This window comes from Cyrtonyx montezumae, unplaced genomic scaffold (assembly GCF_038088225.1).
Source record: "Cyrtonyx montezumae isolate F1298 unplaced genomic scaffold, pur_monq_1.0 scaffold_5, whole genome shotgun sequence".
Classification (NCBI taxonomy): Eukaryota; Metazoa; Chordata; class Aves; order Galliformes; family Odontophoridae; genus Cyrtonyx; species Cyrtonyx montezumae.
The window spans coordinates 13,718,543-13,746,260 of NW_027072056.1; the positions used below are offsets into that span (position 1 = coordinate 13,718,543).

At 42.9% G+C, this 27,718-nt stretch overlaps 1 protein-coding gene across 1 annotated transcript in view; it reads right to left on the reverse strand.

The window, feature by feature from the left end:
• The window catches only part of LPP (LIM domain containing preferred translocation partner in lipoma), a 370,558-nt gene that overhangs the window by 95,572 nt on the left and 247,268 nt on the right, over positions 1 to 27,718 (reverse strand). The window contains exon 9 of the mRNA XM_065748152.1: positions 18,945 to 19,610. Within this exon, the coding sequence (XP_065604224.1) occupies positions 18,945 to 19,610 (666 nt within the window). The remainder of the gene's footprint in view (positions 1 to 18,944; positions 19,611 to 27,718) is intronic.

A 27,718-nucleotide genomic window follows, 5' to 3' on the forward strand; every position in this document is an offset into this window, starting at 1 on the left:
TGCTGCACACTATCAAAAGTCTTTTGCTTTCCCAAACCCTACATTTCCTCTTCAGCTGAGCTGTGAAGTTGTTTGGTCAAACACACTATAAACTCTCAATGACAAGCCTGGAAGATCTATGATTTTTGTCATCTGTAAACAGCTATCGTAAAAAAAAATATATATAGGCAAGCTGCTGAATTCATTTGCTAGAAATTGACACTTATTGATGGCTGCTGCTCAGGGATAATGTGGTGACCTGCTACAGTAATGACCAGATAAGAGCTTGCAATAAAACGAGAGGGGAAAAGAACTTTAGGTCAAACACTTTCAAAATTCACATGCGTGAAGTCAAGCTCTGAAATGCATCTGTAAACACTAAATCAGAGGTCATCTTTTCAGAACTGCCGTGTCCCTGCAGTCCCTACTGAAGTCAAATGCATTGTGCTATGGAAAAGCATACCTCGGGCTGCTTCCTCAGTAACCTAAATATAGATGTGTACATCTAATGCTGAGAAAAAACTGGCCTCAAAGGAGAGGAAAAAAAGATTACAACATGTTACAGCTGTGTCACTGTTGCAGTATCAATCTCTAATGAGAAAGATAGATCTGCTTGCAACTTGTGCTTTCAAACTAGGGTTCAAGGCTGCAATTTTATATCATAGTAAGAAGTTTACCATTTGGCAACCAAACTGTAGGCTTCCTTCTTTACAATAGAGAAAAAAGAGCAGCCCTGGACTCAAACCCTCCCAACTCTACAATATAGATCCCTGCATCCCATACAGGCCCACATACCTCTTGAAATCAAACTTGGTATGAGACAAACACCTTGACAGCACTGGGTGGACAGCATATGCCAGAAGAGCCTTGGCTTCCTCATTGCATGACACCAGCAGGAACCCCAACGGGAGCCCAGTGGGTGCTCAGCAGCACCAGACCTTCCCAACCCAAAGTACCCTTTGCCAGGAGCAGAGCTGCTCCTGGAGAATACTTAGATCTGGTTCACTGACAAGAGCAGGGTGAGAGTTTAAGTCCCTCAAGGCCTTTACATTTTTAACATTCAATGAACTGAGGCATCTGGCTGTTCTCTCAAGAATGTATGTTTTTGGCAGACACACATCCAAATTGTTCCTCCATGCCAGCAGGAAAGACTTCTGGATTCTCCTGCTGCTCTGCACACTGGAGATCAATACAGAAAGCACAACCAGAAAGGCAGACAGCTGTAGGGACCTGTTAGTTATAGTCCACTGTCACCAGGGAATTTCCCTATTCTCCCTCCCATCTTCACACCAGTCACTGGGTGCCTACCACTTTCCCTACAACCATTGGCCAGTGTTGCCCCAACAAAAGCCATTGAATATGAGCCTGATTCATTTGCTTGTTCTTTCACCAAGACCTAAAAGCACAACTGTTAGTACATAACAGCAGCAACATGGAAGGAGTATCTATGCCTACACCAATTTGGAAAAGACAAAGACTGGAAGGTTTCTCTGGCTATGCCTGAAACACTGGGAAATAAGTGTTAGCAACAGTTACTAGCTGAGGGAGAGCCCAGCCATGCCTATGCTTGAGGAAGGTGGCAATGGGAGGTTACAGGCTCTCATAGATGGATCACAAAGCCCTGCAAGGCACAGCACCCACAAGCTCCAGTGTGAGCTCTCTGGCCAGATGCAAATCCTACAGGACTTAAAACGTGGCTCTTAATAGACTGAATGTTGAGAAACCTGAGTGTGAGGCGGGTGCCAGAGCCCACAGCCAGTGAAAGTTGTTCTGCACCAGAACACGTGGCCAGACCAGCCTTAGAGCCTGAAATGACTATGATGGGAGCAGCAAGTTTTCTCTTTTTAATGCATTGCTGTTTCCTGCACCATGTGGTTACAGCAGTGTAGGTGACTGTGCAGTCAAACGGTGACATCACACACCGCAAAGTTTAGCTTCTCATGGCTCCTCTCAGAGCCAAATAGGTGGAACCTGACCATGGCTTTTGTCATTCTTCATAATCAGTCTTAATTTTAACAGGATTGCCAAATTAGTAAGGAGCAAAAAATAGCAGAAGGATCACCTCTTGCTTAAAGATGTTTTGGTCTCAAGTTCAGAGCTGTGCTCTAGAACCCAAACCAAAGCACAAGCCTTGTGCCTGCACATACCAGCCTTTAAGCAATAGGAACAGTGCTTCATTAAACAGCAACTCTGCAGCTTGCACATGTGCTGTGTCTTGTAGTGTATAAGGCTTAGAAACTTAGAAACAGCAAGAGCTCAGGCTGACATAACCAGTTTGAAAACAGCAAAGACTGAAAGGCTTCTCAGAGCTTTGACAAAGGAGTCTGCAGTCATTTCCCTGTTTTTAATTTTTCACACACTTAACAGAGGAGTTGAACTCTAGAGCCCTGTCAAAACCCTTCACAGTCACCCTACCCTAGTTTCTAAGACTGAGCTACCTGAAGTGCTGTCCTATATAACAACCATTTCCAAGCTTCTTTTGTTTGTGGTAGACACAAAGCCTCAGTACCCTGCTCTTTCTTTCATTCTCCAGCTTTGCTTTGGACAACAGGGTTTCTGTGTATTTTCAGCCAAGCAGGTGCCTGATCTTCTATGTTTGCCAGAGTTTCTACTTGTTTCCTGCTAACACTTTCTGCCTTCTTTTCTTCACATGGGAACTTGTGTCAGTGGTTCAGGGGGCAACACAGTCACCTCTAGAATGACTACTGAACCAAGACCTTGCTGTCCTGTTAATATAGCTACATTTTATTTCTGACTGTAGCCAAGGATGACATAAAACTAGAAATGTACAGGCTCTTTCAAACTATTAGTGCTCTCTCCCTTTTATACGCATTTCAGATGCTGGAAGGCACTAAAAAGGCAATATTGTTCCCATTCTAAGTGCTGCAAGTTCTGTGGGATCTCTCCCATAGCCAGCCCCACAAAAATAGCAGAAAGGGCATGAACATGTATGTAGCTAACTCTGGATAAACTCTGTCTAGTCATGTATCTCCCAGAGCTAATTTTTCAAAGGAGATACAGAACAAAGTACTTGACCCCCTTGTGAATGCTGCTGCCAATACATCCTAATGCTCCCTTCCAGCCCAAACTGCAATCATTAATACACATTTACAGGGTGCCCTAGGCACCCCAAAACAGACAAGAACAGCTTCGGTGCACTCTTTTTGAAAAGTAGGTGCATGGACACATCTTCTGAACATTGCAAGTAGGCAACAGAAAAACAACATTCCCTTTCTTGGAACTTGTTTTCAGCAGTTGAACACTTCACAAAGAGAAACTGTTAGTGCAAACACTCAAAAGGTCAAGCTCTAAATAAATAGAGAGACATAGTGATGAAAGGGGTTAGTTGTTATTAATGAAGCTGAGATGATCACAAGTCAAAAAAAAGCAAAGCAGTAATGAAGACGGAGAGCTATGAGCATGCTAGAAATTTTGGCAAGATTACATGTGAAGATACAAAAAGCAAAAGTCACATTCCCCAGCCTGAGATATAACATACCCCCAAAAAATCCTTCACTCCTCCCTGGGACTCCCAGCTACTTTACAGCTACTGTCACTGACTTTAGGAAGATTGACAAACTGGTTTTGCACCAGAGCATGCACCACCTATCCCCACATGAACACTATGCTCACATGAAGGCAAAGGATGAAAACCATTCCAACTTGTACCTACTACACAAACCCTACTTTATTTTCATGCACAAAAGGATTTTCCCTCCAAATCAAGTGCATGTTTCTCTCTGACACACTATGCCCATAAAACGTGGCGTGCAGCTCACATTAGAAGAAGTCTCTACAGAATTAATCACAACCAACAAAAAGATGATGATGAAGACATTAGAAAATGAAGACATTAGAAAAAAGATAAACATTGAAAAAATACTGGAAATGTTGATGAGCTAAATCCTGTTTAAAGCTTTCCTGTTTTATTGGTGTTTACTTTCAGGATTTGCTTGTTTACCAGTAACGTGTCAGTGTTACACTGAATATAGTGTATACTTTACAGAAAGTACAGAACCATGGAAACCACAGATCTTGGCTCTGAAGTGAAAGTCAGATCCGATTATGTATCCTACTTCAGGACTGGCTCTCCTTATAATAAGCTGAGTCCCAAACACGACCACAGTCAAAGTATGGCTCTATAGTTTGTAGCTTGACCTTAGATAAACCTCAAACAGGATCATTTGTGGTTCAAAACAAACAAACAAACATCCCTTGATGTTTCTGAGTCATCACACTGCATTAGTTCAGTTTTCAAAGGTGGATTTGCCTCAGTCAATCAGAGAGCTTTTGGTGGGCTCAGTAAGTGCTGCTTGGCTCAAACACGACTTGGCATCCTGGACACCATTCGTCCAGAGGGAAGTCCTATCTGAGAACAGCTGCATGCTCATACCACACAGGGCCTCACATACAAGACTGCAAGTAGCTATTTGCAACTATTCACAGCCAGGCCCCAGCTCCCTAAGAGCAAGGAGAACACTTCGGACATTCCTGTGAATATTAAACATTTACTTAAAGGGCAGAATGAGCTCCTCCCTCACACTGTGCCATCTCACATTGTGCAGTACAAGTTGTCCTCCTCCTGTTGGCTCCCATCCAGGGCAGTGTAATTAGAGGAGAACTGGTGTGACAAGAGCAAACAATAAAGTAAATACACATAGATCAACTGCTCCAGCTTCACAAGTGCCAGCATCCCAGAACAAGAGAACAAAAGTGCTCAGGAAAGCCAGCCGCTACTTAGGCACTCAAAAAGGGAAGACTGGGACCTAAACAGCTCACGCACTGATGAGAAAATGAGCAGGTCACTAGAGATGCCAACCTGCATACGTGGCTCCAGTAGATTTCCAGATAACCCAGATAAAACGAGCCAAGCATCTGCGGATACCCGCAATGGCCTTCCATAGCACAGGGCACCACAGGCCCTGCTGAGGATAACAGGCTGTTGACTTGGGAAGAAAAACAAAAATAAAAAAGCAAGGACTGTTGGTATTACAGAACAGAGTGCTGAGGAAACAGCAATAAACTGCTGGGACTCACTGCTACAAGAAATAAGCAGGACGAAGTCTGCTAGGTCAACAGAGCATCAAACGTGGCAGAGGCCTGGCCCTTGCTGAAACGTGAATGGCTGAAGGCCAACCAGCGAGGAGCTTATATGCTCTTATATGCTAACAGAGACAGATGTAGGGTGAGGAAAAGTGGACAGGTACATTTATGAACAACACGCACGGGTGGTGGCAAGAGACAAAACAGGGAGCAATTGCACCAAAGTTGACTGTGCCTTGGGTTACACACAAAGCCTCTCTGAAGATCTGTTCTTACAGTGCTGTCCACAGCAGCAATTTAGGGCATGCTCAGATGTCAGGCAGTCATTGGCTTACAACTGTACAAAAGTTGCTGTACCCTAACAAACAATGTATTTCAGTAAGGAATGCTGGTGACCTCCAACAATGCCCTTCTCCTTGTGTTCTGAAATGAACTGACAAGGTCACTGCGCTCTGGTGTGCAAACACAAGCTCAGCTGCAGTGTTTGCTTTGCTTACTGCCCCCGTGCCTGCACATCCCAGTCAGAGGCAACTGTCATTCTGCAGCATCACCTTAAAGCAATTGTGAATGAAACTTCTCACCCAGCCCCTGCCTCGGTGCTCTGCAGCTCCCAGCATGACACCCAGACACATTTCCCCTCAGAGCCTCTCTGACCATCAAGCACACCGGGGACACAAAGGAAAGCTGAAAGACTCACTGAAACCTGGATCTGTCAGTTTGGATGGCCACACATGACCACTCCCAGACCTGACAGGTGCCATCACAACTTTTAATAGGAAGCACAGACTACTGCGTGTCAAAACCCCTGGCTTCACTTCCCCACTTCAACATCAACTCGACCTCTCGGACCTGGGCATGTTAATTAACGCAAGCAAGGTTTGAGTTTCCCACATGCAAGAAAGCTGACAGCTATCCCGCTATTCTATAGAAGCACTCTCATTGCCAGTCTTTCACTGCTTGCAGACAGAAGTCTTCTGCCTTCTTCCCTGAGATCCCACCAAAGTCACTATGAAGAAAGAATGATGGGAGACCAGCATGGGACAGTTCATCCACGGTAACTCTGAGGAGGAAAGAAGGGAATAGAAAATTCAAGCTATCAGACCATGCTGATGAATTCTTTGTTCAGTGTGCCAAAGACTTTAAGCCATTTGCAGTAAAAATGCTCATCTAAAATGTGGTTTCTTTACCTGTGTACAGTTGAAGGCTGAAAGATGCAGACCTTGACTTTACAGTACTGTGAACTCAATGAATAGGAGGAGAAATCACAGGTGGACAGCCAACCCTAAGAACACACAGTTCTACAAGCACGCTACCCAGCTGATATATGCCTAAATATGCATGCATTCATGTAGGTGTTTGAAACCTCACAGTAAAAGTGACTCCACAACCTCCCTGGGCAGCCTGTGCCAATGCATTACTTCTCTTTCAAAGAAGAAATTCTTCCTAATATCCAATCAGAACTTCCCCTGGCACAACTTGAGGTCATCACCTCTCATCCTATTGCTGTTTCCTGGAAGCAGAGGCTGACCCTCACCTTACCACAGTCTCCTTTCAAGGAACTGTGGAGAGCAATAACATCTGCCCTGAGCATCCTCTTCTCCAGACTGAACAATCCCAGTTCCCTCAGCTGCTCCCCGTAAGACTTGTGCTCCAGACCCTACACTGACATCTACACAGATAGCTTGATTTCAGCTACAAAGCAGTTTTTCATAACTGTGTTTGTTCTACAGCCTTCTAAAATTGAATGAAGCATAATACAGCCACCAAACATCAGACGAGCTATTCAAGAGTGGCTGAGCAACCTTGAATACTGGGACAACAACAAAAATCTTCCTCCTCACTTCTACATTCCTTGTACCTGGTTCACATAAAACCCATGGATAGGACAGAAACTAGAGAAGCCCAGGATACCAGTAGCAGTGCTCACCAGTCTTTCCTCCTGCCTGCCATGAGGACCATACACACACTTAGGCCATGGAACTCTCTTCACCAAAGTCCTCAGGCTCAGGCAAGGTCAGAATGCCACACTGTTCCTCAAGGCTGGCATGCGTATATACCACAGTCCAAGAGCTAATTTATCCTTAAAACTCTATATGCCTGGTTAATTAAAATCATTCTCCATCTCCAAGGTGACCTTCTTATCTCCCCAGCACAGGTACCTCACTGTCCCTGTGACAACGCACCAGGACACAGACTGGTGGAGTAGAAAACCACGTGGATGCTGCCTGTGTGAACCTGGCAGAGCTACCTTCTCTCTGAGTAAGGGGAAATGACTATGAAGCAGGATACTGCTATATGCCTTTCAGAAGCTTTGTGAAGAATTTAGTTAAGATTCATAAGAGGGCTCTGAAAGTATATAAAAAAACTACATAAATGATAAAATTTAACTGTTTTTGATGATGAATACCCACAGCTTCAAGAGAGGTCTTTTCTTAGTTTCTATACAAAGGTGCAAAAATATCCTCCATTGCAAATAACCACCCTGCCTGCTGTGAGAGGCTATGCACATGATTTCAATTGCCTTTCACAAAGAAAACAAGAACAGCATTTTGCATTTATAGACTTTAAAACTACTTTGCAGACAATCAAGCCTCAAAACCCCCACTGTGATACAGGAGACAAACATTATACCTGTTTTACACAGGAAACTAAAAGGCAAAAATATTGAACTACCTTGCCTAAAGCCAGGAATGAGGCATTTGAGAATTCAGGCACACTAATAAGACCCACATTTGTTCACTTGCTCTTCTTAGTGAGACGTTTACTATTCCACTCCCAAAGTTCTCTATAAGCAAGGTATATTCAATACATCAAACAAGTGAGCCCAGCATTTACCTGCATTACCTACACATTTAACTTTCTGTAGGTATCTCTGTTGACCAAGAAACATGCCTTAAATTGCATTAGGCCACTTATTCAATTTCCTAGCATGTGTGGCAGTAGAAAAGTTGTTGACAACTAGAAGTTAACCAAACATATATTTTTAGAAGCTAAGTCTGACATTCTAGTGTCTGGACTCATAACTACCCATTTCTCTGGCATTAAGCTGAGCTACCACATGAGAAAATTGCTAGAACGATAGTTTCCAGGGCATACTGAGTCACTGTCCGACATCTAAAATGGGAAATAAAATAATTTCTCAGAAATTGTCAGCACAGTGGGAGGCAAAGTTTGCAGGAACTCAGCTTGTATAGAAAAATTCAGGTTTCTGCTCTGAAACAGGTCCCTCGGCACTAAGCACACTTTTTTTTAAATTACCAGATGATAGAAAAACAATTAGGTCCCATGGTGTTACTTCCTGGCATTATCTCATATTTAGGACAATTATTAAGCAACACTAGCAAAATGATAATGGTGACAACCAGGGAGCAGCAGAAAAAGGACCACGCAGACTCAAACACACCCTGTTTTTGCTTTGATCTGATCCATCCCTGTGAGGAGCTGAGGTCCCTGCTTGGAGACACTCCTTGTCCCATTCCTACAGAAGGATGCTCATGAACCCCATCCCCCTCCATAGCAGGAATTCCCAGCCCTAGCCAGACCACCTTGGCTTGCCTCCTCACTGGCACATGAGGAATGCTAAAGTGGAAGAGCAACAAAGTCCCTAGAGCAGTGGTTTTCTTCCTCTTAATTTGCATACCATTATTCCTTTTCCTCCCTTGGAAGTGCAGGCCTCTGCATAATGAATTTAAGCTTCTGACAACAAGCTCTCCTAGACTGGGAAGTACAGCTCCGAAATAATTTGCTGACACTCAGGGTTTTCAAGGTGAAAGCCCCCGATCTCCTGTGCAGGTATGGGAGAGCCTGTGCTCAGGAGAAGCAGCTGTCTGCAGTCCCACCATTAATGATTAACTCCTAAACGGAAGCAGAAGGGTTGATGAGGGTTTATGGCTGCATATCCTTTGTATCCTTTTTAAAAGGAGAAACAGATGTTTCCAAAGACCACAAACTTCCATTCCACAAATCTCAGCCTGTTACCTCCAGGCACAGAGTTCCAAAAGCTGAATTAAAAAACAAATTAATTGTTTTGCTGAAAGGTTAAGAAAAGAGCACAGAGAGGAGATTCAGAGGTTGGACACCTTCCCTTGGACAGCAGTACATCTGTCTGCTCAGAAGGCATGGGAAAACCCCGTCCTGCCACCAATTTCTGCTGGTAATCAGGGACCTTAGGACTGCCAACCCAACTGAGGAGGAGCGCTGGAAAGCTTTCTGCTTCAGCAGCAACATGCTCTCAAGTATGAGCCCCATCCCACCTGTCCATACACACTCCGGACTTTTTCACTAGTATTAATTTAAATTCATAAACACCAGATACTACCAGTTTGTGTAATGCTGAAGAAGTTCATTTTATCTGGGATGTTAGGTTCCCTCCCATTATTTCTCTCTCATTTTAAATTGATACCATCTTGATTTCCAAAAGAAAAAAAATGTGGCATTTTTATGTGCTGCCTTCAGATATTCATTTGTATGCATTTTCCATCTTTTAACTAACAAAAAAGAGGAGAAGAAAAGTTAATTTTGCTATAGCAGCCCATTGTGATATAAATAAAAATAATAGGTACATTCACAGATTTTGAACTTCTTACAGCTACTGCTGCAAAAAGCAATTTTAATTTATAACCATGAAGTCTTGCAAAACATATAACGAAGACATAATAAAATGGAATGTTTATCCTGTGGCTCCCATTAGACCTCTTCCGTTCGATGGTTGTAACTAATGACTTGTTTTTCCACTTTTGTAGTGGAAGCCTTATTATTGGGCTGCACAGAGCATACCTTACTTGATTTCCCTAGCAATGCCTGCACCTCTTGCTGAAGCCTGCAATTAGATGTTTATGAAATAATATTGAAAAGCTGCATAATCTTGTCTGTAGTCAAAAATTAAAACAAAAAAAAGCCAGCAACAAACCAGCCCTGTTGGTATAATATTATAGTGAGTACAATAGACTAATGTTCACTCCAGTGCATGTGTCCTTTTGACTAACCACTTCTATCTGACAACCCTTTTTTGGCAGCAGAACACACTGTACTTTTTGGATAATTGACTGTGGAATATAGTGTTGTTTACTCAAAAGCAGGTCACACAGAACTGAGCTTCCAGTTGTCTTTATCCTTTTACCTTTCTTATCTTCATGCCTTTCAGATTTACACTTGAACTTCATTTAATTACACGTGGTTTTAATTGCTGTACCATACTTAATCATCAGAAGGTGATCTGTGGGTGAAAGGGTAAGGATGGAAAGCTGAATTCAGATTTGAAAACTAGATCACCAATAATACATACACATCTGACACAGACACAAACCCAAATGTGCATTTCCAACACCCGCTGTTACCTGCGGGGTCACACTGAATGCAACATAAATGTTTGCTTCCCCATACTTAAAATCAACAGGATGGTTTCACCTACCACTTGCTCACTGACCTGGAAATTTGACAGTGGCAAAGCCCTTATTTGAAGCTCAAACCTTGGGGGACATGCACTCTTAGGGAAAATCATGTGGAAACATGTAGAAGTCATGAAAAAAATCTAGACTAAGGTAAATGCAGTTAAGGAAATGGGTTCGGGAGAAAGTTCCATCTGAAGTGCTCAAATGAGGCAGTGAAAGAACTGATGGACTTCTAAGGATTTCTTTGGGCTGCAGCCTAAGGGAAAAGAGGTCACAAGTGTTGCTTAACAGGAGAGAGTACGGGCTTTGATGGTGCAAAGCAAACAGAAGAGCCTTCTTCTAACACAGGCTGAAGAAGGAGGTGCAAGCACATCTCTGATGTTGATCATCAGACAGAGATCCACAGGGGTCACCTGAGACCTGAAGCTCACAAGATATTCATTTAACTTGGCTTTGCAAGAGTACAGATGTTGCAGGGCATTCACAAGAGGTTACTTCTGTAGTCTGACTAAGACTGGAAAATAATCCCTTGGGCTTCCTGGTGACAGCCAAGAAGGAATCTGTCAGTGGGAAGCACACAGCAGGAGCTTCCCTGGCCACTGATGGAGTTTTTTCCTCTGAAAAAGTCAGTTTTCACTTTGAGCAATCACAGCAACAACAGAAAAGGAGGTGACGCACTTAATGAGCGAGCAGCACTCATAAAGCTGGAGGAAACCCCTGAAAGGGAACATCCTTCAGGTGTTCTAAAATACACTAACTAGGAATTAATGGGAAGAACATGATTATACCTCATCTGCTCTATTACAGCCCAGATGTGGATCCATTCTACTGATGACTAAAGTAATCCTAATACATCAGTTTAAGTTACTGCAAATTCATTTGAGGAAATTTTGTTTGTTTAGAAAAAAATGAACTGGCAGGGATGAATGATACTGATGATAATTCATCAGTCTGTGCTGGTGCTAAAACACACAGTGGAAAATTCTTGCTAATGCTAGATTGATCAGCTAACACACAGCAGACCCGCTCTTCTAATTTGTTTCACGTAGCTGACTTCAGACAGCACATTTCACTCCACACTATTTTGAGGTTCCACGTAAAACAAAGTCTATTAGTCTGGATAAAGAGGAATATGAGTACTACTGTACTATAAGAAAGAGTTTGATGGCTTTTTTTTAATTCAAGCAGAGAGAATACACTACATTTGGAACAAAGAAAAAAATGTGATCAGGAAGTTTAGAGCCCTTAAATTAATTCCCTAGACAAAAAGTTGAGGCATCTTATTCATAACTTCATGTTATGTAACCTGCACTGGAGCCAGGAAGCTACTAAGTGAAATAGTATGCGTTATAAAAGCAAAATATTATTGTGAAAACAATTTTACAACTTCATAATTCACTATTATTTTCATTTAAGAACAAAGCTGTCAGTACAATTGGAAATTCTGTCTGCCTTGCAGGAGTTCTTTCAGCTGATGATAGGAAACCTCCTCATTCCCCCCCACCCTTCTAGGCTGCTATTCCACTTCATGTACTGCATTTCTTAGTAGTTATACAGAGGTAAAACTTAACAGGATGTGGGTGCCTAAGCATGTTTAATATCAGAACATTTATGATTGATAAATGTAAACATTACCAATTATTTCTTCTCACTACTCCTGAAGAAATAGTCTATTCTGGGTGCTGATATAATATTTTAACTCTTTATAACTGAGAATGTATTTTAAGTGGGATCCTACATGGCTTGCGCTTCTCACTAGGCACCATGATCAGCTCGCAAAGGTATCTGGCTCAACACTGTGTCTGTCCACAACCACACCTATCAGTGGAAAAGTGAATCACCTTTTCAACTGCGCACAGCTCCCTGCACAAAGTTGTTGGTGCTTTGTAACAGACCATTGCTATGATGTGTGCACATTCCATTAAGAACTGGATTAAGACCACAAATATGTTTCACAGAACTCAGTAGGAAAAATCACCCAAGCGTGGGCCAATCCATTTCAAGTGACGTAACCAAAAATACCACATTAGCCAAAGCAACACTGCAAACGGAGTAGTTCCTTGTCAGAACATCAGTATTACTGTGAGGTCGTTAGCCATGAGTTTCACACCAATAGAGCAGCCAGAGCTCTTCTTGCCTCAAGCAGAGAAGCTATCCAGAGACACCGAGATGCTCCCTTGTCTACTTCTTTTCCTTTGCTCTCTTACTTGTTTAGTGCCTTAACTTGGGCAAGTTTCCTTGCTCATTCACATCCTAGCCTTGTGTCCAAGCAATCAACTTGACAGTAACAGAAATTATTTGATAGAACAACTTTGCCTTGTGTTTCAGTACCATGGCTTGGGAAGAATTATGATGTGGCTGGACATGAATGTATTTTAAAACAAAGAATCAGCTCCTCCAGTAATCTGCAGCACCATCACACACAACAGCCAGAGTATGCCTGTGAATTAATTAAATAGCACTCATTTTTATGAGTGCTGCTTTTAGAATTGAAAGCTGTAAAGTGAAACAAGCCCAACTGACCTTGCCTCATCAGCTGCAGACCATGCTGCCCACCAGAGAACAGAGCTCAGATGGCCCCAGGGCTCAGGCAATTACTGCTGTCCAGAAACCAGACAGCCTCCTCAACAGATGTTTCTTCTCACCCACAGGTAAGTATCTGCTGACTGTATTTTATGGCCACAGATAAAAATCCTCACCCATCAGACCGTGACACAACCTGACAGCATCTGTCAGTGTAGACACTTGGTTATCAAGAGTTAAACAGCATAGGAACAGAGCCCATAATTAACTTCAAGGCTGCCCCACTCCTTATCATGTATGGAGGCATTATCCTCAGCTTATTTTAAGATGGAGCAAGAAAAAACATCCACGTATTATGTCAAAAGCCTCTTTCTCAATTATTCCTCTTTTGTTACAAACCCAATGTGGCTGAATAATGGCTAAAACTCAAAAATCTGAAACAAAACAAAAAAGACAGCTGTAAATTTAAGTTGGTCTCTCAGTGTATGCTGGCCAGACTTACATCCATAACCACAGAATCCCTGTAATCTTTAACTTCAAGGTTTTCTAATGATTGCTAAGAGAAATCTGATTAATTTTTGTCATCATCTGATCTTGCTAATAAAAGGAACGCTTAAGTAATAATATAATTATAAAGAACCAAGTGTAAAGTTCTGAAACAAGAACAGTAAGCATAAGGAGAGAACTGGGTTCTTTCAAAAGTTTAGGGAGTAATAGAGACTGTGTCAGATTTCTGAAGTAAAGATAAGCAAGCCAGTACAAAATCAGCTCTTCACAACTCTTGCCAACCTGAAAATTCTGAAGAAATTCACAAAGACTCTGGTGCAAAGATTTGTATTACCTTTGAGTGAAAAATACCATTCTCAATGCCACAGAGTGCCAACAAGTCTCAACTCTGATCTTCTCCTTCTCAGTGTGAGACACCACCGTCTTCTTCCTCTCCTCCTCATTTTAACAGAAGCAACACAACATTTAATTTAATCCACCCAGAAGCAATGACAGAGTCAGCAGCTCATATGCAGCTAGTGCTGGTTAGAACTCAAATACTGTTTTATGAAGAATGTCAACATTTTGACATTTGTTGCTATTCTCAGGGTAGAGCTGCATATTCATCTGGAAAATTTAAAATGTCACATTGAAATCACAAATTCATTCCTCAATTTTGGAATTTCACCTTTTATTCCACTTTACATTATCTTTGTCTTTTTTAATCTATTCAGTACCTTTTAATCTATTCAGTACCAGACTGCAACATTTCAAATAACTTCTACATTTTATTTGGTTTTGTTTTAACATTATAAAGCTATGGGCAATTATTGGTTTGCACTGACAGAATAACAAATTGAACCATCATTTTGTACTGCCCCTGAATCCTATCCAGTGGAAATTTTCAATGTGTGGCTTTTAACTTGGGTGCAGATATAAGATTTTGGGGGAGAAGATACTTAGGGGGAGGGGGATGGCAAACACTAAGATGCCTACCCTTGTGCACAAGCAAAAAATGTAAGCTAAGGAAGGCTATATCCTGTGATAGGAGGATATCTGTCAGATTGCATTTACTCATCTGCAAAGAACAAAAAATTCCTAGCCACTAGATTAACAGCAAACAGCAAGAGCATTAGTCTCAATTCAAACAAGTGCTGGAGGCATTATTTTATGTGAATGGTGGCAAACTGCAAAAACTATTAAACCAGTGCAAGAGAAGTGCATCAGTCATAGCAAAGGACACTGTTGAGCAGATGTTTCTGAGGCGAAGATGAAACTTCCAAGCAAACATCTCCATCACAGGTATTGAATCAGTGGAAAAACTGACAAAAGCTATGTAAAATGAGAAAACAGCAAGCCGTCGCAGTCCTCTTTTGGATATTGCAAATTTCATGAGACTGTGTCAATGCTGGTTGCAACAGGCCTCCTCCAGAAGCATGGAAAGGATGCAGTGGTTGGTGTCTGCTAATCACAAGTGACCACCATCACCTAAACCATGCCAAAAGCATAGGCTGCCTCATAAGCCTTACCTCCCCCTCTTGATTATTGTAGTGCTCACTAAGAACTGTGCACAGGGCTGAAATGCTGTTTGAAGCGGTTATCCTGCTCCTCATGCACTAATAGTGTTAGTCCCTTTAGGAGGGAATGTGGTTCCTCAGGACAATTAGTAGATTCAGAAATACAAAGGAGAACCCATGGGATCCAAGATCTAAGAAGGACAGACCTCCTGGATGTCTACAGTGGTCACTCAAAAACACCTGGAAACATGCGAGGACCACAGATGTTTAGGGAATTCTTTACTTTCCATTAAAATCATAAATATCATAAAGTCCAAGTGCAGAAAAAGCACCTTCAAGCACAAAAAAACCCAGCAAAGCCAATCATTTTGTCTGAGATGCCAACAACTTCAGTCATTAGACAAGAACAACAAAGATTAGGGCCACAGGGAGCTAAGCATTGGTAAGATCACATGAACGAGCCAGAAAGCAAGCTGCAATGGATACTAATGAGGTTGGCAACCATAGTGTGCTTTCTTCTGTTCCACAAAGACCCCTGGGAGATAGAACTTAGTATCTCAAACACTCAAACTAACATTTAGGTTGGATAAGCTTTCCATATTATCCAAAGAGTGGACAGGCACAGCTGCCTAGGGAGGTGGCGGAGTCACCACCCCTGGAGGCGTTCAAGAGTGCTGGAGATGTGGCACTGGGGGATGTGGTTTAATAGGAAATACTGATGGTATGAGGACAGTTGAACTAGATGATCTTAGAGGTCTTTTCTAACCTTTATAGTTCTATGATTCTATCACAACCAAAATCAGTGAAAGGACATAGAGTTACTGGAAGATATGAAAGGTATTTGGTGTCACTGGTCTAGCACTTGCTGACTTCTGGGAAAGGAGATGTTAAGGGAGAGGCTTCAGACTTTGATTTGGTCTGAGATGAAACAGTACCACCGCAAGCAGCATGAAGGCAGCCCATCATATACAAGTTTCTGTGATGGTTTTGTAACAACTCCTGTGCTGTTCATCAGAGATCACCACCGATGTCCGAGAAAGCAACTGAGATTTCTAGGCAGGGATGCCTTCAAAGTGTATGAAGGTTTGAATGAGGACATGCACTTCACTAGTTTATTTCCTAACTAGGACTCTGGCATTAATGCTAAATGCAGCACAACAAAGCACTAAAATGTCGAGAGGTTTCACATGCACAACCCTCACTCCCATAACTGGCCCAAGGACAGAATGCACCAGAGCAGTCTGTGAGTAAAAACCATTGTTCTCAGTGGGCCTTAAGAACCCATAGAGATTATTTGCTGTTCCCATACCAGCCCAGATTTATTTTGGATCAGCAGCGACCTTAACATAATTAGTAAACAGCAAAAAACACAGCCACAGTACTGCCAATCTTTTCTAGACAGAATGAAAAATATAAAACAAAGTTTTTCTTTTTAAATTTGTTATGGGTTTTTTGACCCATTATAAATCTTAAATGAATTAAATGAAAAAATTGCACTCACAGTGACAGATCATGGTTTACATTAGAAATTCACGAGCCTTAATTCTAATCTGAGATGGATTTGTTAAGACTTCTTTAATATTTTGCACACAAAATGTGTTCAAAATTAAGAATGCATTTTCTGAATACATTTGGAAATGATTCTGTATTTTAAATGACTCCACTGCAAGAGGAAAAATATCTAAAGGTATCCTTGCATTTTAAGTGATAACACCTGCTTTTCAAAATCATTCTGGCTTCTCAAAACATTCTCCTTAACTGAAAAACCTCAAACCAACCCTGAAAATGCAAAACAACAACAAAAAAAAAAATCAACATTTTCATGTAGAAAACTGATTCTATGTTGTAGCCAACAAGTAGACTTACAGCAACAATTCTCCCTATCAGAAATCTGGCACTAACAAAGCCTTCCATTTTTTCCCCTTTAAATAATTCCAAAAGTTGATTTTATGAATGAGACTGCAAAGGAAGAGAACAACATTCAGTAGAAATGGACACTACTGCTCCACAAAGCACACAGTGCTTCGTTACTGAGCACGTCCTACTAGACTGCAAGACCATCCTCAATTCCCCATCAATTAAACCATTTATTAAACTCCACCATTTAAACCATTTACTTGGATTTATCACCAAGTAGTTTGTAGTCCGTTTTGCAGAAATACTGCAGCTATTTTATATAAATATCTATAAAAATATTTGTGTATGTTTGCAAATGTCACGTGCACACAAACATTTATGTAAATACATATCTATGTACGCATTTGTGAAACCCCAAACTTAAACTAAATTAAATTGTCCCTCCAGCTTTGTAATGCAAATTAGACTTGTGCTGTTTGTGGTTCAAGATGATTTGCGTTTCCATAGAGATGCAGACTGAACTAAGATTTTTTAATTTTTTTATATATGTATAAGCCTATTTGTATCTACACAAGCCTAAATACATATATGCTACAGCTCAGCATTTCCTCAGTGACTCTACTGGAAGCACACTAATTTACACCAGTAAAGGCCATGCGCAAATTTCCTACCTTCCACTACTTTCCAATCTAAGCTCTGTACCAGGCACCTGCAGAACCTGCAGAGCTCAGTTTATTGCTTTTCTCCTCACTTCTTGGCAAGGAAATGGGGGAGGGAGGGAAGAAAAAGTGGTTTATTAGCTTCTTGTAGGCAGTACTTCAAAGAGTTTTCATTTGTTATCCTGGCCCTGGCCAGTGATGGGCTCACCATCTCTCCACACAGGCTTGGTGTCCTTGCCCTTAGTGCAGCCAAACCCCACCATACAGAAGGATCACACAAAGCTGATGCACCATAAGCCCATAGAGTCACAGTTGAGGTAACTGCCAGCAGAACCGACAATGGTCAGCCTATGTTGAAATTCAGGCAGAGAAGCCAAGCAGTTTAGCTTTGGTATCTCCTTTGGTTTATGAGGCCCAAATGCATATTAAAGTGGTCAGATGACACTTGTCTTGCTGCCACCTGAAAAGGAAATCAGAGATCCCACAGCACTGTGTGAGAACTCATTTCCATGTGGTTTTTCAGTGATAAGAGATTTTTAAACAGTGACACACAAGAGGTCAACCTCTAGAATCACTCTGAACCACAACCAAAAACAGCACCTTCTGTACCTCCTACCTGCGTAAGATAAATGATTTCTCTGGTGAGCCAAAGATATCCACAAGCACTCAGAGGAAGTGCTGACTCCCACTTGATCCAGGGAAAGCCCAAAAGGAAGGACCCAAGTGCACTAATGCCACAGAGAAGTATTGCTGACAAGTGTATTATGTAAGGACATTGCAGGGACAGAGCTGCTCCCACCCTGCAGGGTGAGCTCCTACAACACCAACACTGCACACAGGGCTACCTTGCCCTTTGAGTCTGATGTAAGCTGTAAGCCTCTAAAAACCACCTGAGAACTCTGTTTCCAGATTTTAGGAAGCCATATGGAAGGAGACTACTTTCTGTATTCTCAATTGCCATGCCTCTGTCAAACAAAGGTATGACTTACACGCCTGTCACCACACTGACTCCAACGGCATGCAATGGAAAAGCCAACCAGTAAGGTCGGAAAAACTTGGGCAGCTTCCTAACATCGACACAGAGACACAGGCCAGAGGACATGAGTCACTGTTGTCCAACTGCCCATGTGCCCTCAGCCCTGACCCCACTGGAATTGGAGCTGCAGCTGCTTAGGATCCACAGGCAGTGCTATTTAATAGCATGTGTTGCCTTTAAGAAAGGATCCTGGGGCCCCCTGCATTCCCCTATAGAGACCATAGAATGGCTTGGGTTGGAAGAAACCTCAAAGAACATCAAGTTTCAACCCCCTGATGCAGGCAAGGTTACCAGCTGCAAGATCAAGCACCAGCTCAGGCTGCCCAGAGCCCCATCCAGCCTTGCCTTGAGCACTTCAAGGGACAGGGCATCCACAGCTTCTCTGGTTAACGCGTACCAGCACTACACCAATCTCACTGCAAAAGGGTGACCAGAAAGCACTGGCATCTCCTACCTTCTGCTGCAGTGGCTGTGGGGCCAGCACTGGGTCAGTGATGTAGGTCTTCTTTGTGCCGGGAGGCTGGTACAGCCCAGGAGGAGCCTGGCCCATGGTGTTACTGACGGGATACATTGGCTCAACCTTCCAGGTGCTCTGTGGCATGTAGGGCGCTTCGGAGCCATTCCTCCCTCCATATCCACCATAATACGGGTCCTGGTAGCGGGCTTGCTGAGGTGTGTAGCCATAGCTAGGCTCTGAAGGACGGGCAGGCGGTGGGGCGTAGCCATAGTCAGGCCCACGGGGCTGCAGTGAGCCATACTGCTGGGCACCAGACGGGCGGGCTGGTGGGGCTGCATAGGGCTGGCCAGGCCCCAGGCTGCCATAGTGCGTGGGCTGCGGGCCAGGCGGCTGGTAGTGAGGGCTGGGCTGTGCCGTCCTCACCTGGACGTTGAAAGTTGGGCGGCTGGGCGTGGAGGCCGTGGTGTAGGAGGCCGGAACTGGCTGAGGCTTCAAGACATCAATGGGAGTGACTGGGATGGGTGCTGGCTGGCCAGGCCCCTTGGTGATGGCCTTCTTGGTGGCGGTGAGGGGAGGTTGGTTGGGAATGATCATTCTCTTGTGGCCGGTGACAGGGGTGGACACGGATGGGGTGGTGGCAGTAGAGCTGGAGGTCCCGGAGCCCTAGGAGCAAACAAAGAGAGCTGCAGTGTCAGCAAGGCCAGACTGCTCAGCATTGGGTCAATTGAGAGCAGAAGGGTTAAGAAGCAGCAGGGTCTTATGGCAACATCTGCACAGCAACTCAAACTGCTTAGGAAAGCAGGAATGTACCTGAGACTACACATTATAAAATGGTAATAACAACCTTTTCCTGCTCTGACAGAACAGGGACAACGCTGCTGCAGCCAAGCAGAACTGCCAGGCAGTGCCTTGCATCTCTCTCCTTGGGGTTTCTTCCCCCTCAGAAAAAAAAAAAGACTCAAGAGCAATAAGTGCAGGGGAAAAATGAAATTCGCAGGATAACATTTAGTGTGAAGACCCACACATTCATGTGAAAATGAGAGCACTAAAGAAGAAAAAAATGTGATTTAAGTCTCTATGGAAGCATGCAATTCTCCAGAGGGTACTGCCCCTGATATGGGGCTGCTTCTGACAGCACAGGACAGCAAAATGGGATGGCTTGAAAGCTTTGCTTGGAGCAAAGTGTAACACACAAGTATCCCTGGCTAAGCTCCCAAGCACGGCAAGTCTGGAGTGACCCCAGCAAAATGCTACACATGGCACATAAAAGGGCAGAAAGCAGGCCAAGATTCCCAAGGGCTTTAACAGTCAGCTCCTGTGTAATGCTGCACCATCATCCAGACCTCACAGCAAGCAAGCAGTGCCACTTCCAAGGACTTGGCAACTACGTGAAGACATAGCACAGTATCACTGTCCTAATAGGTATCTTATGCCCTCCAGTCTAATGTACTTGTTTGTCTTTCTTACTCAGCTTCATTATTCAGCCCCCATATCCAAAAATACTAGTGCGAAAAGACAGCTTTGTTGAAGAGCTAACAATGTGAAATGGTTTCAGAAGATCACCATAAAGCCTTTTCATTAAGCCAAGGAAGAACAAACTAAGTACACAGAAGACTTGAAGGCAGCGTGAGTGGTTTGATGGTATTCCTTTGCTGTTGCACTTAACACAATGGTTATATCTTACATAAGCTTTCTGCGGTGAGCTCAATCTCACCCTGCAATTTCAAGGGAGCCCCAAATCAGACAAGCACAGCTCACGCCCATAGCAACACTCAAGCTAAAGTACACATCTCCTTTCCTTAAAGGATCAAGTCCTGTATCTGTCCCCAGGTATTCCTGCTCTATGCAGTCTCCCTGGTCTGCATGCACTGCCTCATCTTCCTGTTGCCAAACCTGCTGGGCTGGAAACTTAGCAGTGGGGGCTCCCCATGAGCATCAGAGAAATCCTCTGCCTGCTCAGCAGGGGGCAGCACAAAATTGCTGCCAAACCAGCTCAGGTCAGTGGCTGGAGAGGGCCATCAACCACCCAATGCGCTGAGCCTTCCTGGTCACCAAATCACCACCCAAGTGGCAGCCACCACACAAAGGGAGATGAGCAAACCATTCAGCTTCTCCTCCACAGCCCACAAACAAGTCTACCAAGTAATAATGAAGCTCTACTACACAACTGGTAGCTCTTCCCTGGTAACAGGTGCAGACATTTTTGCTGATGCACTGGTAAAAAAAAAACTTACTCCTGCAATCACACCTTCAGGGCAAACCTCCCACAAAGAACAAACAAAACAGGCAAGTAAAAGCATCAAGCTGGTTTTGGAGATGTAAAAGGTATGCATGCAGAGGTGGGGAAAAACAGGCAGCATACCTCTGCTAGAGGAAAAAAACATCTCCGTGTAGTCAAACCCTGACATTACAAATAGATCCATGACAAGGCAGCACAGTACACAGATTTTGAAAGAGAAGAATGAAGAGCTGAAGCATATCTAGGCTGAACTGCAAGGGCAGAGACAGGGTTAAGGGTCTGTAACCCCTCATTAATATTGCCAGATTCTTCCATTTCTGAAGCACATGGTACAGAGCAGGCATCTCTCCATCCCTGCTTCACAGCACAACTGCACCAGGGCTCAGTACTAGCAAGAAAATTTACTTACTGAAGCAATTATTCCCCCATGTCAGCTTGGCATTTAGTCTGGGAGTGCTAGAAACTTTCCCATTTCCTCACCTAGTTCATTCTTGTAAATGACAGTAGTTTGTCCACTTACTGTAATGGGATGAAAGGTCCACAATGCAGCACTGTGTAATTACCACCAGAAGAGCTTTCCCCCCCCCCCAGTGTGAACAGGGAGAAGGTAGATAATGTTTTAATGACAGTGGCACATCAGTGGGGAACAGAAAAGCCCAAAACAAAACATAATTGAGCTCTGTTCATCACATCTTACATTTCTGAACACAGACTCTGGAAGCAGATAAGATTGCCAGTAAAGCTCTTGCAATGGAAGTCTGTTCCACACCAAGAACTGGGTGATTTCACTCTTGCATTATTAGCACCCAGGCAACACACTTCACATGTTGGAGCCAGTCTCCTGGCAGAACTGGAACGTATCTTAGGAATGATAACCTCTTCCTCCAAAATAACCTGTGCTGCCTGTAGGCTGGCACTCTGAAAGGATCTGAGCAGCTCCCACATCTGACAGCACAAAGATGGCGTTCAGAAAGCTTCCCATCCCACACAGGAGCCCAAATGAAGGAAGGCACCAAGCTGGGTGCCTAGGCCAGAGACCCAGCACTGCCATCACCACCATGGCAACAGCTGGAGCTCAAAAGTGCCAGCTGCATTGTGGCATTCAAACCGCAGCCTGCCTTGAGGAGGAAGTTTGCATCAGTAGGAGTCCCCAGAGGCAACTTGAGTGACTCATTCTGAATTCCTCTGAGGGTGCTGGGCAAGTTTGTAATGAAAGCCTGGCTAAAGGGGGAGGAGGAGGGTGTAATGCTAGTTAATGTGGTGTAGTAGAGATATGGGACAGGTTGGAGAAAATTTAGTGCTTCTGGAACACTAATGATCTATGGGGACACAAAGAGGAAAATCAGCTTTAGGTCTTGAACAAGGGCACAGGAAAGGTATCACCATAGACCTCTGCTCTTTTGCTTGGGAGACAAGGGTGGCAACATTCCAGCCTTCTGTATAGACTCAAGTATCACCCCAGACTTAAACTTCTAGATCATTAATTGATTAGGAAAGACATTATAAATACACGAGCTATGGACAAGGCACACGCAGAAGAACAAGAAAATGGCACTCAGATCCCAAGAGGGAGAATGATTTCAACAGATGTCTGTTAGGTACTAGGATAGGAGAAACTGATGAGGCTATAAGGACGTTAGGTAGATGGAGAGGGAGTAACAAAAAAGTTAGAAAGGATTATCTACGTCATTGGGTACAGTCCCAGCAATGTTTCATCCAAATGGGTCCACAGAATGTCTACTAGTGCAATGAAGTAGACTCATCCAAAAGCACAAAGTGACAGTCCAGAAGCATGAAAGCAAGTAGAAAAAGCAAGAAGGAAAAAGAGAAAGAAAAAGAGTGGCTTCACAAGAGCATGGCATCCTTTCCTTCAGCAGCTCCTGGACAGCTCATTTCAAAGCTGTACTGCCTTTGTAAATGACTAACACAGCCAAACGCTTTCTGACATCCTCCAAGGACTGTTCTCAAAGGAAGACAGGCTTTCCTCTGCTTGCCATGTGCTAGGCAAAACTGTCTGACACACTTTGCAAGTGCCAATTAGAACCATGCTACTTACCATCAGCCCATTCTTGCAAATTCATATTTGCAAAGAGAGTAAACTAGAAACCCCAGGTGCTGATAAGGCAGAGTTGTTAAGAGAAACTAGAGTAGGAAGGAGTTAAATTCAGAACCTCAACTACCACAAGCATTATACTACAATTTTTTTTTTAAATGGGGAAAGCACAAGAGCCTTGTTTAAACACAGATGGAAGTACCTAAATGCACTGCCTCTTCTACAAATGAATTATCCAGCAGTTCAAATAAAGGTGAACTAATACTGGAGAAATCAAGTAGAACTCAATGAATGTGGGAGGAAAAACCCCCCATAACGCTCCTCTTAAATAAAGTTACCATGTATAACTGTGAGGGGAATCACTTTGCTTGATAACTCTTGCCCCAGCTACTTGAATGCAGTGACAGTTAATCAAAGATTTGTAGGAGTTTCATGTACCAACCACCACATGAAAAGTCTGTGCCATTACCACAAACCCATGCATTTCAAGGGACCTGACTGTCAAAGTTGGATATCTGAATTCAAAAAGCTACCTTGATGGGGAAACCCAAAATCCAGATTATCTGCATGAATCTTCATTCTGTGGAAATTATTTAAATAGATATTAAACTACATTCAGCCTATATCTACAAAGTTATTACATAGGTAGTAGAAATGAAACATTGTTCTACTGAAATTAATCTATAATTTTATACCATTTGTCAGGGTTACATCTTAAAACAAAGAGTACAAAGTAACCACAGTCTACATCAGGAGCATGATTCTATATGATCAGCTGGAAGCCTTATGAAAAGGACTTGATTCTCCTTTTATTTTGTGTATTCATGTTTCCTATAGCCCCTTCAGTTACTCAGTTTCACAGACCTGATCAAAAATGCCTACACAAAGTTTATCACATTCTATTCAATTCTCCAGGCACTTTTCATAAAGGTACAGCTGAATAGCTCTAGCCCTTTAGCTGTCAAATTATCACTTATAAAGATACATTACTCCAGCTCAGTGGTTTTCAACCTTTATGCTCAGCAGCCCCCAAATGTCTTTTGGGGGGGACAAGCTCCTTCACAGAGAGAGTTAATCTACTGACGATAAACACAGTTTTGTTTTGTTTTTTAAGTTACCTTTCACAGAATTCTTCTTAGTTCCCTTAAGAATGATCCATGGACCCCCAGGGTTTGCAGAACACAGGTTGAGAACCACTGCTCTAAGCTGAGGCTGCCTTTTTTGAGCATTTCAGCCACAGTTTACGCTAGGAGAGACAACCCTCCTTCCTCGAAAGGCAGAAACCTGGCAGCTTCTGGCGGGCTGAACGCAGGATGCAGTGATCCCAGGAGGCTGCCAGCTAGCACTGCCTGCGCAGCATCACTCCCAAAGTCAGCAGCTCCTCTGCATGGACCATGAGCACTGTGGGAGCGCAACCCCAGGACCAGCTGAAATCTTCCAGGTGTGGCTTTGGTGCATCTCTACAGGGTCATTTATCCCTTTCTAATACTGAAGCCCAAAACAGAAGAGATGAATCACCACTGGGGTAAATCTACTTCTGCTCACTGACTGTAAAAGAAATGTACCAACAGCCAAGACAAGTCACTGAATATTTAGACAGGACAAGTTAGTTGAGATGATTCTGCAATAAGGAGGTAATTTTGACGTGACTCTTAGAAGCACAGATACCTTCTCCCTGCGTTAAGTGCACTGTCACTCAAGCTCAGCCTCACACCATAGGGATTTATCACAGAATCATTTGAGTTGTAAGGGACCCTGAAAGGCAATCTAGTCCAAGTCCAAAGCCCCATCCAGCCTGACCTTGAGTGCCTGCAGGGGCAGTTTGGAAAGAGAAACCCCAGGGAAACATCAAATATCCTGCTTTGAAACCTGGGCCTTTAGGTACCTGAAAACATGAATAGGCATTTTACGAGGTTTCCTGATGTGCAGACACATCTAACACCTTCTGACTTCAGATTCTGTACTTCTACAAGCTGCATTGCTACTGATAATGCACAGGCAGGTTCCCCCCAGCAAACTCTTTATTCTATCTGAAATAAAATCAAGGTGAAAACAAGAAATCTAGCCTTTCATTGAGGTCCTGAAGATGTCTGGCATTTTGGTAGAGCTCCAGATGGACTGCTGAGCATCCAGAGATCATGGACAGATGCACTGCCCCCATGCAGCATATCCAAGGCATTTTAAATGTACAAGTTTCTCTGGCCTTCTTTATAATGTCCAAACAGTAGACTGAGCACATGCTGGTCCTCTCTGCACCAATGCTACACGATACACATGGCACAGTTACTAGCACAGAGCTCTATAGGTGTCAAAACGCCCTTAGACACTCATTCAAAATTTTGAAGTCTGGTCCAAAACCATAAAATCCTCAGCCAAAACATGCTTATAATCAAATGAAGCTTTTCTTTACAGTTGCATCACTCCCTCATTTCCAGTTGACAGCTGCCATGTGAGCATCAGAGGCATGGTCTGTGCACGATCAGCAGCCACATTCATACTTCCCAGCAGTGTTTATACGGATTCATCTTGTTGGTTTGATCACCAGAAGCTATCAAGGTATTCAAACAGATTGCTCCTTGGCATTACACCAAAAGAAGGAGAAATCTAATAAAGCGTTCATTTCTGGTTGAAGAGAATACCTTACAAGTGCCATGAAGTGTTGCAAGAACACAACTGCTTCTGAGCTTTGATCTGTTTTTCAGCTGCTACCAAGGGCGGAAAAGGAGTCAACACAGTTGTTAATGTTTCTGTTCACAGCCCCTTTTGTACTCCTTGTGATGCCCAAACTTGAAACACAAGGGAGAAGATGGTGCACAAAAGAAAAGGTGATAAGTTGACCTCCAATATTGTATCATGGAAAAAAGAAACCTTTCACAACCAGTGTGCACAGTTGCAGACAAACACCTTGGTTCAGCTTTCAGTACGGGTGAGAAGTTTTCTAGGCAAGCTGGGTTTCCACTTTGCAACACTCCATTAATTCCATAGAACCTGAGCACATCTGAAAAGTTTGGTCTCCAAAACAGAAGTGTTATGCCAGGGAGTAATTTTGCTTGTCCCTCTCAGTTTAATATTTACTTTTTTGTTTATCCCACCACTATCACTATGATAACTACTATGAACTTCTATTTGTTTTCCCTTTCTGACAAACGATCTGGTATTTATGAGGAGCAGTATGTGAAAGTCTAGCTTTAAAAGATGTGCAAACAATTGACCTAAATACTTCTAGCTCTGGTAGACAGTCAAGGGCCAAAATTTGAGTTTAATTCATTGAAAGGGCTAGTCATGATTAAAACTCTATTTTAGCAGTTCCTCTTGATCAGTTCAACTTTAGTAGCCACTTCATCTACAAGGACATCTGATATCAGCATGAGAAATATCCTGGTCAAGGAGCTACAGACAATGTCTTCTGTGAGAAGACAAATGTTTCCTGAATGAATTTCAGGATGTTTCTGTGATTTCCCACTCTAGTGACTAGAGCAACAAATCTGCCAACCTGAACCTCAGGAACATGGGGTGTCAGCCCCCTGCACTGGTGAATTGTTGGCACATTGGCTTAACAATAAATTATGGAAAGACCTGCACATCACAGACCTTCGGTTACCACAAAACTACCACAGAACTCCAAAATGCAACCCCACCACAGAAGACCACCAAGAGGGTAAAGCAGTGCCCTGGAAATTAAACAAGTGAATGGAGCACAGAAGCCTGGCTCCTTAAGCAGCACCTTTTCTAAGGCCTAGCAATGCAGGAACATCCAAAGCATCTCCCTCAAACAATCTGGGTCCCTTTAATGGGTTAAACAAGTCTCCCTGATTAAGTCAGGCAAAATGCTGTGCTGCCTTAACATGGGGAAAGCCCCCACTCTCCCCATCTGAATAATTTTGGGTGAGTAAAGTATTTTTGACTTCTGCTATTACTAAGCTAGTGAAACTTAAAGTATCATAATTACACCATCCATGGACTCAAAAACGATTTTTCTTCCTTTTATAACTCACTGTTTGTAATGGAAAAGAAGCTCTTGTGCCTCATACATATGGGCAGGTTGGAGAGTTCAGATTATGCAGCTACCCATGGATGTTTATCGTGTCTATAAAAAACAAATTAAAAAGTTATAATAGAAGACGCATGATTGAAGGGATGTGTAGCAATGAGGGACAGGATGAAATGCACGTATTCACAAAATCTTCTGGGGGAAGACTACAACTAGATGGAAAAGTTAGTATTTTCTATTGTATGCTGAACAGCAGATTTAAAGAATAGTCCAAAATCTCTATAAAAGGTTCTCATTTCCTACTAAATTGCAAAGAAGTTTTAGCATGTTTATAGAGTGCGCAAGCTTTCTTCCTTTATTAATTCTAGAGGATATTAAAAGAGTGCATATGTGCACATAAAATAATATGAAATACATATGCACTCAAACTCTACTTCGTTTACTTTGTCTTACTTGTTTGTTTACGATTTCATTTAATAGTTGCATTG